We start from the raw sequence: 17,272 nt of genomic DNA on the forward strand, positions 1-17,272 counted from the left end.
TCAATAATTATTTGTTAAGGATCTCTTTGTATATCACGTTGTCAGTTCGCCCCTCAGGTTGTAATATGACCAAGCTGTGTGCTGAGCTTACTGTTGAGCATGAAATCTAACGTGGTTTGTGCCCTTCAGAATGAAAACAGTTTGCATTTACCTTTTTAATAAAAGGCGAGCTTTTAAGCCTGAGAAATCACCCCGTAAATGCACATGTTTAATTGCACATGTGTTAATATGTATGCTTACACAGTATTAAAAGACACTCAACAATTAACGTCATCTACCTTCGTTCCCGCATTTGACTCGTGCTGTAAATCTCTTCCTTGTTTTCAGTTCACGTGATTACGTAGGAGGCGTGATGACGCGATACGTGACTCCGCCTCCTCCATTAGAGTATATGAACAAAAAACAGGTTCCAGTTATGACCATTACGCGTAGAATTTCGAAATGAAACCTGCCTAACTTTTGTAAGTAAGCTGTAAGGAATGAACCTGCCAAATTTCAGCCTTCTACCTACATGGGAAGTTGGAGAATTAGTGATGAGTCAGTCAGTCAGTGAGGGCTTTGCCTTTTATTAGTATAGATAATCCCTAGTTCTAATCATTGGTACAGAAGAAAAAGAGTATAGAAGACAGAGCTCATCCTTGATGGGACCCTGTGCTTATGATCAGAAACTCTGGCAGATGTCTATTAAGATTCATCAAATGTGTTTACATGCCAGCACGCAAACACACACAACCGGGATAAGGTTGGTTGGTTGGTTGGTTAGATAGATGGATAGATAGATAGATGGATAGATAGATGGATGGATAGATGGATAGATGGATGGATAGATGGATGGATAGATGGATGGATAGATGGATAGATGGATGGATGGATAGATGGATAGATGGATAGATGGATACTTTATTAATCCCAATGGGAAATTCACATTCTTCAGCAGCAGCATACTAAGACAGAAACCTGATTTCTTAAGATCCTCCACTTACATGTACAAGTTCACTTAAGAAATTCTACTTTGCTAACTTTTGCTAAGTATCACAAAGAATTGATACTTTTGGGAATCATTTCCAGGCTAGCATTAAGCAATTCAAAAAAAATCACAACTTTTCTGATCTCTCTTTATCTAATACAGGGTCTTATCACAAAGCTGGAAAATTATCTGGAAAGGGCGTCAGTTGATCACAAGTTATACAATATAACTAACATAAGGAGGTCACAAATTAAATTGTAGGCTAAATAATAAAAGTCAGAAATCCTATTTTTAACTGAAGATAGCTTACCCATCTTCTTATAACTATTTTTCAACATGAAATTACTGTAACTCTCAACATCAAAATTACATCACTGCTGGTCTTAGTAATAACATATACAATAGGTTTACTTTTGATAGATAGAGACAGACAGATATATAGAGAGAGAGACAGATATTATATATACATATACATATATACATATACATATATACATATACATATATACATATATATATATATATACACACACACACACACACACACACACACATACATACATACATACATACATACATACATACATACATACATACATACATACACACATACAGAGAGAGAGAGAGAGAGAGAGAGAGATAGGACAGACAGATAGACAGCTTTATTAATCCCAAGGGGAAATTCACATATTTATTTACAAATAAACAATATAACAGAAAATTAAAACCAATGTTTTGAGTAGTAACAAGATAGATGGATAGTCACAAGCTGCATGCAAATTTAATTAAATCATCATTACTTAGACAAAAAGAAATGTAGAAAAAATATACATGAATTCCATATCATCATTTTTTCTGGTAAAACGATCCCACCCACCTATAATTCTACTTACAACATTTACTTTAAGAATCCCTTTGTTTTCCTACCTTCATGTTTGATGCCTCAGTCTCAAGTTTTGTTAGGTGATTCGAGTTATCCTCTAGTTCTTGACGAAGATTTGAATTTTCCATTTTCAGTGCCTCCACCTGTTTTAGCAGCTGGTCATAAGAAGCTGCAGCCATCTTGGACTATTTCTTGACCTGTAAAAAGAATCAATTCTTTTTTACTAAACTCCTCATAAAAATTCTGGCATATTTACCAGAAGATAAACTTTATATAGTTTTTCTACTTATACATTTAAATACAGTATATTACACAACAGCAGTTTTTATTTTCCATGATTACAGTGATTAAATCATTCGCCATTTTCGCAGAATTGAGTAACATCACAATGAAATGCTTAATCCAACCTTTGCATGCACTAAAGCAAATGTTCAATAGTATATTAAAAGCTACATTTTCAGACTAAAGACAGGTTTTGTTTTTATAACTACCATGCAGTTACTGACATTGTGTATCAAAGATTTATACATCCCACTTACATGACCAAAAACATTTACAAATATTTTGTGGACATATTAAATGTGATTTAAATGTCAAACAATCAATATGTTGATTTTAAATTACAAGCTACTATCTCAACCTCTTATTCACTTGGAGTCCCTAAGTAAATCATCTAAACCACATGTGCTTCGAGTATATAAAAAAAAAAAAAGTACTGTATAGCATAGAAACAGCTGAAAGTATAATGTTCTCATCTTCTTTCTTGCCCCGGGTAAAGGAAAGCAAAATAAACCAGCCAACAACAGCAACAGTACACTGGTTGTGCAAGCAGCTCTGACTTAAGTGTTGAAGTATTCTATAATAAAATTATCAACCTTATATTTTTGATAGGCATGCATGGGGGCTGTGGAACAGAACATCTGAAATACTGAAATAAAGATACTGGAAAAATGACATACATTTTATGCAAGAAAAATTAAAGTATGAGGAAACTGACATTTAAACACGCAGATACTCTTGGAATGCAAAAGAGTGATTCTGTAGTGTTCCTTTACATTCTGAATGAAAAGTAACTAAAAAAGTGTAAAGATAACGTATTCAATGTAAAAAGGAAGTAAAAATAAAAGACAAAAACAAGAATCAGAGCCATCACTAAGCCTAGGTACCATAGTTAGAAGTTAAAAAAAACATACCAGAATCTTTTAAAAGTCTAAGATGTCAAAACAAATGCTAAAGTGACTAACAGCAAACATATACTGTATATTTTAAAAAAATGGTATAATACTCATGACTAAGTACTGTAATAGTCTTAAGCCATCAGTGAGAATTCTGTCCCTGTGCAACACTGTATTGTGTAACCTCTCATGAGTGAAAATAAACCTCTGGGTGATATCCCATTTCATGGATGGTGCTTACTCACTTTACCTTTCAGTCAAATGCAGTTGTAGAAGAAAATATCATGCTGCTAAAGCTACAGAACACTCCCAACAAAAGAGCAAAAAAGACCTATAAATCTCTGCAATAGAACCAGACACATTAAGACAGAGTGGTTAGCAAATGTGTGGAGCTGCTTGAATTTCTTTAGTAAAATATTATAGTTATCATTTCTTGTAAAAGTGTACACATCTTTGTATCAGTTCTAATATTTTCAGTACATGTTAGAAAATGCAGATGCATTGGATGTTATTGGGTTTAAAAAAAATTCATTAGTTTAAAAAAAAAAAAAAAAAAAAATCCTTTCCTTTACACAATGGTCTCCTCCACACACATCTGCATATTGCCTTTATAAAGGTGAGCCTTTCACAAACTTGGCGCATCCATGTCTCGATGTTGTCTACATAGTGTTCACCATTATCAACTTTACTAATTTCATATTCCATCACTTTATTTACTTTTCTCTCCGTTTTACTGTCTGATGTTGACATCTATTTTTCTTGTATATATGCCACACATGTTCATTATTTAAGCTAATTAATATGCTCTATATTTCTCACTGAAATTATTAAATACATATACATATATGGATACTTGTATACACAATCTTATTTGTGTGATTATCTGTATGTGACTCAATATGTATTTGCTATTTACTGCTTTAATCATTAAATGGTTTAATTTTGGTCTCTTGGCTCTGAAATTGGGAAGAATTCCTGAAACGCATTAGCCTTTTCGCGTCGATAGCCATCGAAGATGGACATTGCCCTTTGAGCTCTTGAATATTCCTTGTGGACTCTGAATAGATAGTCCTTGCTTCACATTGGACTTTTGAGCCAAGAGTGTCTAATGTGCTCATTAGTAATGTCATCTATCACGTCTCTGTGTGTGTGTATATTATATACTATATATATGAGAGAGAGTCTATGGTCTATTTTTGAATGAAAACAAAATGTGTTCAGCGTTTAGATTATAGTGTTTAGATTATGTGTGTTGAATTATAAACTGCTCTTTACCCTTTTTTTGTAAAGTTCTTTGGCAGGTTAATGGACAGTTATTCTTAGACGTATTGGCATTTATATGTCTTACGAAAAAAAAGCAAACAAAAACACAGTTTAATAAACACACAAAACTTATTACAGAACTGAATAGTGCTTAATAAATTTTGCTTGTATTGTAAAACTAGCGCATTAATGGTCTTCATGTACCTCAAGGAGACATACCTTTATATGCTCCTGAGAAATTTAAATGCAAATTGGTACAAAATACATTCAAGAAATGTGAAATGCTGCAATCTCAAATTGAGAGTTCTACTACAAAAAATGTCTCGCCTCAAAAGAATTAATAAATGGCTAAATTTAGAGCACCATAACTGAGTATTCCTAGTCTTACTGTAGACAGTGATGAAACCAAGTAGCATTATCACCCAATCATTTTCACTGTTCTTCTGAGTACATCTAACTGCAGTCTGCAGAGTGGAGTGGGGCTGGATGTTACAGTCTATGCTGCGTGTTGGCGACTCACTGTGAACACATACTGTGTTTAATTCAGATTGTAAGACAGGTTTTGCTTGCTTGTCTTCTAGTAATATCTTCAAACATCAAAACAAGAGAGCGCAAAAATGTTTCATATTATAACCGCCAAAAAAAAGTTTTTCTCCCACAAGAATTTTTTTTTTCTCACCTAAGGTCCCCTAAGGCCCCAGGTCACCTAAGGGGCTTCAAAAACAACTGAATCACTATACTTAATATTTTAAAACAAACAAACAAAAATAAAGTCTCAACATATTTTGAAGCAAGTATTAGAATTATAGTGTATGATGGAGCCCCAGATTAGCATCTAGAGTATTAAAATATATGATTTCCAGTGCAATTTATTTAACCAAATCCCCGTATGTGCCTGAGAAAGTTATTTAACCTGCCTGTGGTCCAATGGTTTCAAAAAACAAACTGTAAAGAATTCTGATATTGTAAGTCAACAGCTTATAATAAATATAATTAATCTGCTATATCTAAATTATTTAATAAGAATAATTAGATATAGAAATTGAAGTTGATCTCTGGATCGAAGTAGCTGCCTAATTGCATTACTGGACATTATATCACTGGAGAAATTACTTGTGCTTTTCTTTATTGTCAAACAGTACTACTTGCTTTTGACATAATACATTCTCATTTAAAACTTAGCATAAAATCACTATATTGTGGATGTTTCCTGTAAGTATGTGCCATAAGTTCACATGTATCACAGATATGTACACTGCATATACATTAATAAATATTTTATACTGTAAAAAACTAACAGAGCACTTCTGCATTATCTTAATACATAATTCGCCTGCCTCCTCACTCACTCACTCACTCACATCTGAAGCCGAATGCGCAGTCGCCTTCTGCGCAGCTGCCTGAAAAACCTTACGAGACCGACATCCAACCCCAACATCGCGGCAGGCGGTGGATTTACGGCCGCAAAAATTCAAAGAGAAAGGCGACGTCGATTAAAGCTCTAGAGGCCTGAAAGGCGACTTCGACTACAGCTCGAGGCCTAATTATGCATTTTGATTCAATTACGCATTCATTCAATACACCTATATCAGGTTTGTGGTGCTTATACGTATTACTATTCCATATTGTACTGGAACATTCATCATTCAATATTATACTATAGGCCTGGAAAATTCATCAACTAACAGTACAAGCCTGTACAGTAATGAGTAAAGCCGACTACAATCATTACAAAACAACTTCTTCGTTACTTATCATTTGTTCTTCATACACTGCTGACACAAACTCGTGCCCGTTTCATCTTACGTTGTCGAAACGGGCTCTTTGTCTAGTATAATTATAAATTACCTGGATTATTTAAACCTAATCTTAATGTTCATATCAAATCACATCTGGTTTGGGTATCTACCCTCTACTTTTCAAACCTCATTATGCTCTAATAACCATACAGTTTTTTTTCCTTCAGTTGAAATTCATTCACAATCATGTCTGGCAAAATGATGTACTGCAGATCTCAGGCTAAAAAACCATGAAAAGCTGTTTGTTAAGGATTTCTCTGAAACTACTGCCGTAACTAGCCAATCATAACTGATGAAGGGAGGATTAGTTAGTAGGCTGCAAATCACCTCTGATTAAACTAATGTGAAAAAGTACAAATTGGTGTGTCATATAATAAATATGTTGATCCCATACTTATTGTTAACATGTTCTACCCTCTCTAAAAACTTTTTTTTTGTGCTATACGACTTTACATATTTCAAAATGGAAAATTTTTGTATTTTATGTATTGTCTTTTGTATTTTATGTATTGTCATGTGTACATTGTTAAAATAAATTTCCAATCTACTTGCATGTTTTCTCTGGACAAGTGTCAAAAATATAATTACAACAGACAATACATTATACATTTAATGCAACATGAAGGTATTGTCTGCATTGCACAAAAAACTGGCAGTCTTTTTCAAAAAACACACTTTATTCTAGAGTTGAAAAAACAGACTTGAAAGCACAAAAGAATATCTTCACTAACAAATCTTCATCTGATTCAATAAAAATGAAAGACATTTCCTTAAGAGCCGACTTCATGCTAGGGTATGGACACACCCTTCTACCATATAGATCTGGAAAACAGATATCACAGAATCAAAATGACTTCTTGCAACAGAGAAACAAGCACTTAAAGATTTAAAATATTACAAGATAAGATACTGCATGAGTCACTATTACATTTTTTATAAGATAGAGATAAACAGACATAATCTGCCAACTATGAAGTCAAAAATCCACTTACAATGGGCGATACTAACTCCCAAGTCTGGGTGGTAAAACAGTGTTAACTGCTGAGCAATAGACTAGAAGGTAAATTCTGACATTGCAGTTTTTTATTATCCAAGTATAAAATTTAAGGAAAAGATCATGCTCTGTCAAACAGTTGTGGCAGTATGTAAACTGGGAGGTGGCCATCCTATCTGGAATATTCCTTGTAATGTGTCCCAGCAACAGTATCTCAAAGCATTTCACCAAAATAGGACTGCCTCCAGTCTTACTTACTTACTTCTTGTCTTTGGCAAAGTGAGGATGTGTGTTTTTCTGGAATAGGTGTTAGTCACTAATTTTCTCAGTGAAATACTTAAAATGTCTTTAAAAATACAGTCAATATAGGTTTAAAAACATACTATGAAATTAAATCTGGAGCAGATGTCTTATTAACATTGACTTGTTGCAGGTAATTGTACGGAAGACAATTTGTTATGATTAAAATAAGCATATAAAGTATTAAATTCAACTGGGACAGATAATGTGAAAGTGATGGTATGTATAAGGCTTTACTTTGTAATTTGTAAGCAACTGTTAACCTTGGCACGCTTTATGTGAATCATGATTGCTGCTATATTCAGTCTCCAGGTTATCCCCACTTTAACAACTTAACTTACTTTCCTTGTACCTACTCTTTTTTATATGTCATCATATTGTCAATAAGAAATGCAAAGCTACAAGCTTTCAGTAAATTTCATAATTATATCTATTTGAGACCAAGGTCACAAAGTTACATGCCTCATTGAACAAGTTGCTCCTCCAGAATTTAACAGAGCTCTACATATTTAAAAATGCCATATGCCTTACTGTGCTGATCAGCTTGCCTAATACACAGGAAAATCTATAGCAAGAGTTAATCACGTTCTAAAGGTCATCCTGTGCATTAAAGGTCCTGCACCTTGTTGTTTTTACTCCAGCTGATAGAGTATAGTGATGGCACATAAAAACAGCTCAAAACAGGAGTCTGAATCTTAAAAGGAAAAGACTTCTATTCCACACTGAACAGAAACATTTCTATTCAATGATGACAATACAGCTTTGCAACCAAAAAATCTGAAAATGCAGTTACTCAATGTGATATGCAATGGCCACCAAGCAAAGTGACCATTTGAAATATGTTATCCAGTATTTCAAAAATGACACACTGAGTACTGCAAAGGGAGAAGTGTCTATGTGCAGCCAGATTCCAGAGTAGTAACAGTAGAAAGCTCATACTGCAAAATACACTTAAATCTTTTCAAAATGTACAGTGGATTCAGAAAGTATTCTAGACCCACTCACTCACTTTCTGCACATTTTACTGTGTTAAGATTTCATTTTAAAATGAATTAGTCATTATTGCTCATTAATCTACACTCAATCACCCATAATAACAACATGAAAATGTTTTCAGAAATGTTTGCAAATTTATTAAACATCAAAACCTGAAATTATTCATATTCGGCCACTTTGCTGTAACACAGCAAATTGTAGCCAGGTGCATCTTGTTTCGTTTTAATCTTGACACGTGTCTAGAAATTGACGGGAGTCCACTGTTGTGAACTTTTAGAAATCCAGCCAAATGAAGTACCCAGGTAAGAAGTGTGTAGATCATGGAGGTGACCAAGAATCTGATGGTCACTCCACAGAGCTTCAGACATCCTTGGCCGAGAAGGGAGAACCTAATTGGATGACCATCAAAGCAGGATTGCAACCAATAAGGTGTTTATGGTAAAGTGGCTAGACTGAACTCAGCGTTTAATAAGAGGAGTATGACAGCCCACTTAGTTTGCAAATGGTATTTAAAGAACTCAGAGCATGAAGAAAAACAAACATTCTCTCATGTGATAAGACAAAAACTAAACTTAGGAGAAAGAACTCAAAGAACTATGTCTATCGAAGACCAGACATCGCTTATCACCTGCCTAATACTATCCCACAGTGAAATGTGATTGTAGAATCACCAAGTCTAGGAGGGTACATCTCAATAACAGGGACACAGAGACTGGTCAGAATTGAGGAAAGGATGAAGAAAGCCAAATGCAGAGAAAATAAAAACTGCTCCAGAGTGCATACAACCTCAGACTGGAGAAAAGGCTCAACATTCAGAATGACAATGACTCGAATAATACAACTGAGACAACAATGGAGTGGCTTTGGGGCAAATGTCTGTCTCTCCTTGAGTGGCCCAGCCAAAGCCCAGACTCTTTAGCCCCATAGTACATGTGTGTAGAAAGCAGAAGATAGCAATTTACAGGCACTTACTATCCAATCCAACAGAGCTTGAAAGAATCTGCCAATAAGAATATGCCTAGGTGTGAAAAGCTTGTAGAGACTTACCCAAGAAGACTCAAAGCTGTAACTGCTGTTAAGAGGTTTCTACAAAGTACTTATTTAAGGGTCAGAATACTTTTATCAATGCGTGATTTCAGTTTGATTTTTAATTAATGTGTAAACTTTTCTGAAGGCATGTTTTCTCTTTGACATTAAGAGATATTGAGAGCAGCTTAATGGGCAAGAGTGATAATTTTTCAAACAAAGTAGAAAGAAAAGAAGGCATCTGAATATCTGAATGATAACCTTGTACTCTGACGACGTACAATTGAGTTTGTTTCTTGGGAGTTTACTCGCTAGTTTGATTTTATAAGCACATGTAATTTTTCTGTAGGTGGCTTGATTGGCCAATGCAATTAAGTTTTCGTCAATTTTAGACTAAAAAAGTTCCCGTTTATTCCTTTGTCTCATATGGGTACTCATCTATGTGCCATGCACCTTAATTTGTCTCTTTTCTTAAAGAATATTCTAATTCAAGTTGCAGCTCCACTAGCAAATGCAAAAAGCACAACAAAAACGCACATATTGGACATATGACCGAATGCACCATGTAATTGATTGTCAATCACATCCAGGAATGCCTCTGACTCAGGACCCTTATCTGTATGAAAATGAATATTTAAAAGGCATATTAAAAATAATATACATTTTCAATTAAAAGGAAATAGGTATAGACCTTTAAAATATCATTTATGTATAGGGAAACATGCAGCAGAAATGACCCAGAATTATTAAAAAATAAATAAATAATATGTAAGGGTCAGCACAGCAGTGAGCACTGCTCATCACTGGTCTATAGTCGTAGATTAGTATCTCAGTATAATCACTGTTCGTGTGCAGTTTTCATGTTCACTGCATGGATATTTTGCCAGGGATTTTAGTTTTACCTACCACATACCAAATAACTGCAGGTCAAGAAAAATGACTTGAAATTGACTTAGTATGAATCAACTATGGGTACATGGGTGAGTCGGCCAGGCAATAGGCTGGTTTCTTGTTCAGGAATTGCTTCTACCTTTTTCTTTATGTCACTGATATAGGCTTTAACTTCATAAATCTTAACTGAATTACATGGGTTTAATAGGTAAAATGGGATTTACCATAGAACAAGACTAACACAAAGAGATGCTAAAAAGCATAGTACAGTCAGTGTAAAAATTTTAGATACAAGAGAATCTATTAGGAAATAAAAAGACTAAAGTCCAAAAACAAGACAGAACTTTCACCAGTCAGAGGAGACAAATTAATTCTAGAAGAATTAATTAGCTTATATCTAAATTGTCACAATACCTTGTCCAGACCCTTTTCAAAAGCTGCCAAGGTTTCTGTTTTAAGATATATTTCAAACAAGATTCTCACTGATAGACATGTAAAATTCCAGAGTATAGCAGCCTTAAATATAATACTGCCTAAAAAGCAAATATGAAAGGGTACCAGCATCAGCCCATAGGGACTTTTACTTGACACTGGAAAGACGATAAAATGGTGCTGGAATAATATAATTTATTACCTTGATTTGTGCTGCCAAAAACCAAAACATTTTTTTCTCAGCATGTTACACTTGGATGAAAAAACTGTATCCTACCTCATTTTAGAAAAATGTATATTAACATTGCTGGCAATGTCTGTAGTTCTATTCACAAGAACACTAGATGTCTTTCAAAGCTACCATTTAATTCAAACCCCAATTAAGACAGTTACATGCAATTCACTTCACAATGTGGATTAATCTTGGAAGCACGCTATATGTTAAATTTTCTTTCATTTTCATTAAGTATTCAAGTCATCGCATGATCTAACTATGTTCAGCATGACAGCATATTGAGCGGAAAACAAAATGTGTAGCATGTAGTGCTAATTATTCACATTTCCTAAGAGGAAAAAAAAAAAATATGCAAACTACAACTTACCAACTATTCAATATGGAGTGTTTACATTTTCACTGCTTTATCCCATAACTTACCAATATGTATATTAAAGAACAAATATAAAAATGGTTGCATGTCAGAATAGTTGTGTGGGTTTGCCCTCTAAAGGAAAATAATCCCGACCAGGTTTGGTTCTTATTGCACTAAATTTTCAGGTGATTATCTGACTCCATGTGACCCTGTAAAAATAGTCAATGAATGGAAGATTGAAATGGAGAATTGAAAAAAGCTGGTAATTCAGCATACAATGCCATGAATACCATGCCTTCTCATCCTATCACTCCAATTCCCATGCAGGTTTATAAGAGGAGAAACTTCAATTAACACTTACTATTATTCTTACCAGACCAGTCACCTATTTATGTTGATGCTGCAACTAAAAGCAACAAACTTCTAATTTTTTCTGTCAGACTGTTCAAATTCATTTTGTAAACAACCCACAACCAATACAAGTTTGACATCTAACCTGGATGTGAGCAGCATGTGCAAAATTAATAAATACAAAAGACAGACAGATGCAACAATAAATCACATGGTAGGAAGTTCACCTTTCTACTCTTGACAGCCTACTTAGAAAATAACAACTAATGTTTCCTGGCAGCTCTAATAAAGTCCACCAATTTGAAAACAGAAGGTCAATTTCTAATGCAAAACAGTCTGCTTCCTTTAAAAATATAAGGAAAGTATTTTGCAAGTCAAATGTCATGGTATATATTAATATTCCAAATTAAATTTTGTTCAAAAGTGACAGTTTTTCTAAATTTTGAAATATATTTTACCTTTCTTGCATTTTAAAATGAAGGTGAAGGAATACAAGTCCAAATATGAAAACAAAAGTCTTCAATCTTACCAAACATGTCCACTTTGCAGTAGCAAAGCTTTGGAATTAAGAAAACATGACTTCTGTGTTTCTGAGGTATGCCTGTGACAACAAAAGTAAAGTAAAAGTAATACACTGCATCACAAATTCTTGTTTCTATGTTCTTGAAGTAAGGATATGTTTTTCCTGTTTGCTTCTATACTTACAGTGCATCCGGAAAGTATTCACAGCGCATCACTTTCTCCACATTTTGTTATGTTACAACCTTATTCCAAAATGGATTAAATTCATTTTTTCCTTAGAATTCTACACACAACACCCCATAATGACAAAGTGAAAAAAAGTTTTCTTGAGATTTTTGCAAATTTATTAAAAACAAAAAAAATTCAGAAAGCACATTCACAGCCTTTGCCATGAAGCTCAAAATTGAGCTCAGGTGCATCCTGTTTCCCCTGATCATCCTTGAGATGTTTCTGCAGCTTAATTGGAGTCCACCTGTGGTAAATTCAGTTGATTGGACATGAAATGGAAAGGCACACACCTGTCTATATAAGGTCCCACAGTTGACAGTTCATGTCAGAGCACAAACCAAGCATGAAGTCAAAGGAATTGTCTGTAGACCTCCGAGACAGGATTGTCTCGAGGCACAAATCTGGGGAAGGTTACAGAAAAATTTCTGCTGCTTTGAAGGTCCCAATGAGCACAGTGGCCTCCATCATCCCTAAGTGGAAGAAGTTTGAAACCACCAGGACTCTTCCTAGAGCTGGCCGGCCATCTAAACTGAGCGATCTGGGGAGAAGGGCCTTAGTCAGGGAGGTGACCAAGAACCCGATGGTCACTCTGACAGAGCTCCAGAGGTCCTCTGTGGAGAGAGGAGAACCTTCCAGAAGGATAACAATCTCTGCAGCAATCCACCAATCAGGCCTGTATGGTAGAGTGGCCAGACGGAAGCCACTCCTTACTAAAAGGCACATGGCAGACCGCCTGGAGTTTGCCAAAAGGCACCTGAAGGACTCTCAGAGCATGAGAAAGAAAATTCTCTGGTCTGATGAGACAAAGATTGAACTCTTTGGTGTGAATGCCAGGCGTCACGTTTGGAGGAAACCAGGCACCGCTCATCACCAGGCCAATACCATCCCTACAGTGAAGCATGGTGGTGACAGCATCATGCTGTGGGGATATTTTTCAGCGGCAGGAACTGGAAGACTAGTCAGGATAAAGGGAAAGATGACTGCAGCAATGTACAGAGACATCCTGGATGAAAACCTGCTCCAGAGCACTCTTGACCGCAGACTGGGGCGACGGTTCATCTTTTAGCAGGCCAATGACCCTAAGCACACAGCCAAGATATCAAAGGAGTGGCTTCAGGACAACTCTGTGAATGTCCTTGAGTGGCCCAGCCAGAGCCCAGACTTGAATCCGATTGAATATCCCTGGAGAGATCTTAAAATGGCTGTGCACCGACGCTTCCCATCCAACCTGATGGAGCTTGAGAGGTGCTGCAAAGAGGAATGGGCGAAACTGGCCAAGGATAGGTGTGCCAAGCTTGTGGCATCATATTCAAAAAGACTTGAGGCTGTAATTGCTGCCAAAGGTGCATCGACAAAGTATTGGGCAAAGGCTGTGAATACTTATGTACATGTGATTTCTCAGTTTTTTTCATCCATCCATCCATTTTCCAACCCGCTGAATCCGAACACAGGGTCACGGGGGTCTGCTGGAGCCAATCCCAGCCAACACAGGGCACAAGGCAGGAAACAATCCTGGGCAGGGTGCCAACCCACCGCAGGACACACACAAACACACCCACACACCAAGCACACACTAGGGCCAATTTAGAATCACCAATCCACCTAACCTGCATGTCTTTGGACTGTGGGAGGAAACCGGAGCGCCCGGAGGAAACCCACGCAGACACGGGGAGAACATGCAAACTCCACGGAGGGAGGACCCGGGAATCGAACCCAGGTCCCCAGATCTCCCAACTGCGAGGCAGCAGCGCTACCCACTTTTATTTTTAATAAATCTGCAAAAACCTCAAGTAAACTTTTTTTCATGTTGTCATTATGGGGTGTTGCCTAGAAACCTCTCAAGGATGATATGGGGAAACAGGATACACCTGAACTCAATTTTGAGCTTCATGGCAAAGGCTGTGAATGTGCTTTCTAAATTTTTTTTATTTTTAATAAATTTGCAAAAATCTCAAGTAAACTTTTTTTCACTTTGTCATTGTGGGGTGTTGTGTGTAGAATTCTGAGGAAAAAAATGAATTTAATCCATTTTGGAATAAGGCTGTAACATAACAAAATGTGGAAAAAGTGATGCGCTGTGAATACTTTCCGGATGCACTGTATATTAGTCAGTCATCATGGGTAAGTTTTACATTTTCCAGAGGTAAATGACTAATATCCAGTTGCCTCATTGTAGCTTAAGGCTTCATATTTTCTTCCTATTGCCTAATAAATGATGTTCAATCACCAATTATGTTCTGCCATTGCTTGTAACAAATAATGCTCTGTAGAAAACTGTGCCAAGTGTCTGATATAGTAAGAGAGCTGTCCATATGCTATTAAATCAACTGAGTATTAGTTTACTGGCAAACTATTAGGACTACAAGATTCAAAATGTGTGCTGATGGTAACAGTGCATCAAAACATATTTTCTTCCTATGCCATGTGTAGTGAAATCATTTTACATGCAATGCTGCCACACATACTGAACCACACAGAGACACTGTGGTTTGACTTCAGATGTGCAGTCAAATAATACAATGCATTTTTTAATTCTAATTTGCACCTCATTTAAAATTAAGTCCCACTCTGCATTGGTCCTTCCAGCTACTGCCTTGCTGCAATAATTGGATATGTATCAGGAAAAAAAAAAAAAGGAAAAAAAAAAAAAAAAACACGCCTGTCTGTTGTTGCATTAAAATGTTTTTGTTGGGTCTGCCGTGTCTGTTAACATGCAACCTTCCACAAATGTTTCATCATCTGAGGCTTGCCCCATATACTTTGTCCTATCATCTCTCTTCTCTACATGGAAACTGGTGCAGGCTGTGCCTCGATTACTCAATGTGTGAAAAACATTGTAATACCATTCCCAGTGATTTTATATAATCGAACTGAAAACATGAACCACAAAATCCGCATGAAGAGGTGACTGTAGCTGGGGCTACTTTTTGGCTATTACATTCTGTGTTGTTGTTATAATTTACATAGTGTATGCAGGAAGATTCGCAAGTGGCAGCATGGTGTACGTTGACCATGCATGCATACATGAGTTTCGTTCTATTTTGTAGACATTCACTTTTACTCACTGAAAAATAATATCCTCAGTTGTTCTCTTTTTACAACCTTCTAAACAAAAAACAAGAGACTCCGCATGCATTACTGCAAAGAACAAATTTCATTGCGTTTGATCGTAGCTAGGCTTGACTGTAGCACAGAATTTGCCTTTTACTATCATGCATGCAAGTGACATATCACAAAAAAAGTGTATAAAAGGCTGAGTATTGAATAGGTCTGCTGCTTTGCAATGTATGATGTACTTGCAGGAGGAAAATGCCACTGGCTTTGAAACAGTGTTAACAGTTTACCGCAGTACACACTACTATTGTATTCCTATTATAACAGACATCCGTGTGAATAAAGGAGAAGGGAGAACAATGTGTACTGTGAAAATAATAAAAAAGGAAAAGGTTTATTCTTTTGAAGGTTAAAATAAGCAGCTAATTCTTGATACAGGGTGTGCTAGGAAATGGAGCAAAGACCCCTACATCGTTTACAGTTAAGGTGGTTTTATCATATTACTACTAATCAATAAACACTTTCATAAACTTATTTTAGAGTAGATAAACTTTATTAATCACATGGGGAAATTCAGATGTATACAGCAGCAGAAAATATAAAACAAGGATACAAAGTCATAGGACAGATAATACAGCCCAGCAACCAATCTTTTGATAAATAAATAAATAAAACTAAACTTAATGAGTACTTCGCATGGAAGCATTGAATTGTCCGATAGCAGAGGGCAGAAAAAGACCTCCAAAGGCACTTCTTGGCACACTGTGTCTAAAAGTGCTCCAAGAGAGCACCTTCTGGAGGGGATTTTTCATGACAAGAGTCTTCAGATCTAGTAATTTTTTTTTTTTTTTTTTTTTTTTTTTTTTTTTAAATTGCATCTTAAATAAGAGACAGTTTTCTTAGAAGATTTCTTGCATACCCAGTTCATACTATGCCTCAATCCAACTTCTAAATCCTTTTAGTCCAAGATAACAGTTGCTAATGGCCTGCCCTATTCCAACAGGAATGCCAGAGATGCCAGTCCAGGGCAGAGTACACTTACTTGAACACCCAAAATCTGACTCATGCAGAGCCAGATTAGAATTGACAGTTACCCTAAAACACATTTTTGAGAAGTAGAAGGAAAACCTGAGGTACATCAAGAATAACCTGTGTAGTCAAAATTACATTAACACTAAATATTTACTTGTTTTCATGACTAATTTTCCATTTAAACTGATTTTAAACTATAAAAGGTCCTCATTTTAACTTCCTTGGACATTGCATTTTATAGTTTCTTTGAAGTTGCAACATCCTCACCAATGTGGCAGAGACATAATTCTGAAGTATGTTTTGGAGAATACTATAAAATGGCAGACCATATAAAATTATTTTTAAAAATGTGGAGTTTAAGTTACAATATACAGTGAAAATATCCCTAAATAGTACCTTTAATTATTCTGATGCATGTATGCACAAAATTAGTACTAGAATTGCAGCAAAAAATATTTTTTACAATAAATATGGAAGTACACTGCTTATGAATAAGACAGAAAATATTCAGCCAAATCAGACACTGTACAATATAATTAGCATGGGTCAAAAATGAAAAGTTTGATTTTTATATTTTGATACAGAAAAATCCATAGATAAAACACTGAGACTTGCCTCAGTTTGGTTCAAATCTATTTTTACAAAAGAGGATTAAACAAGAAAAGGCATGTGCTATCAAAATAAATGTATACACATGGGAGAAAGCACTGCAGTTTTCAGTTTTTTTTATAATCAGTTAAAAAGATGGAAATCAGTGTCAGCTATATAA

At 35.7% G+C, this 17,272-nt stretch overlaps 1 protein-coding gene across 1 annotated transcript in view; it reads right to left on the reverse strand.

Moving 5' to 3' along the window:
* The window catches only part of apc (APC regulator of WNT signaling pathway), a 164,264-nt gene that overhangs the window by 103,794 nt on the left and 43,198 nt on the right, over window positions 1–17,272 (reverse strand). The window contains 1 exon segment of the mRNA XM_051929593.1: window positions 1,895–2,047. Within this exon segment, the coding sequence (XP_051785553.1) occupies window positions 1,895–2,029 (135 nt within the window). The 5' untranslated portion in view covers window positions 2,030–2,047.

The sequence above is a fragment of the Erpetoichthys calabaricus genome, chromosome 7, assembly GCF_900747795.2.
Source record: "Erpetoichthys calabaricus chromosome 7, fErpCal1.3, whole genome shotgun sequence".
Classification (NCBI taxonomy): Eukaryota; Metazoa; Chordata; class Cladistia; order Polypteriformes; family Polypteridae; genus Erpetoichthys; species Erpetoichthys calabaricus.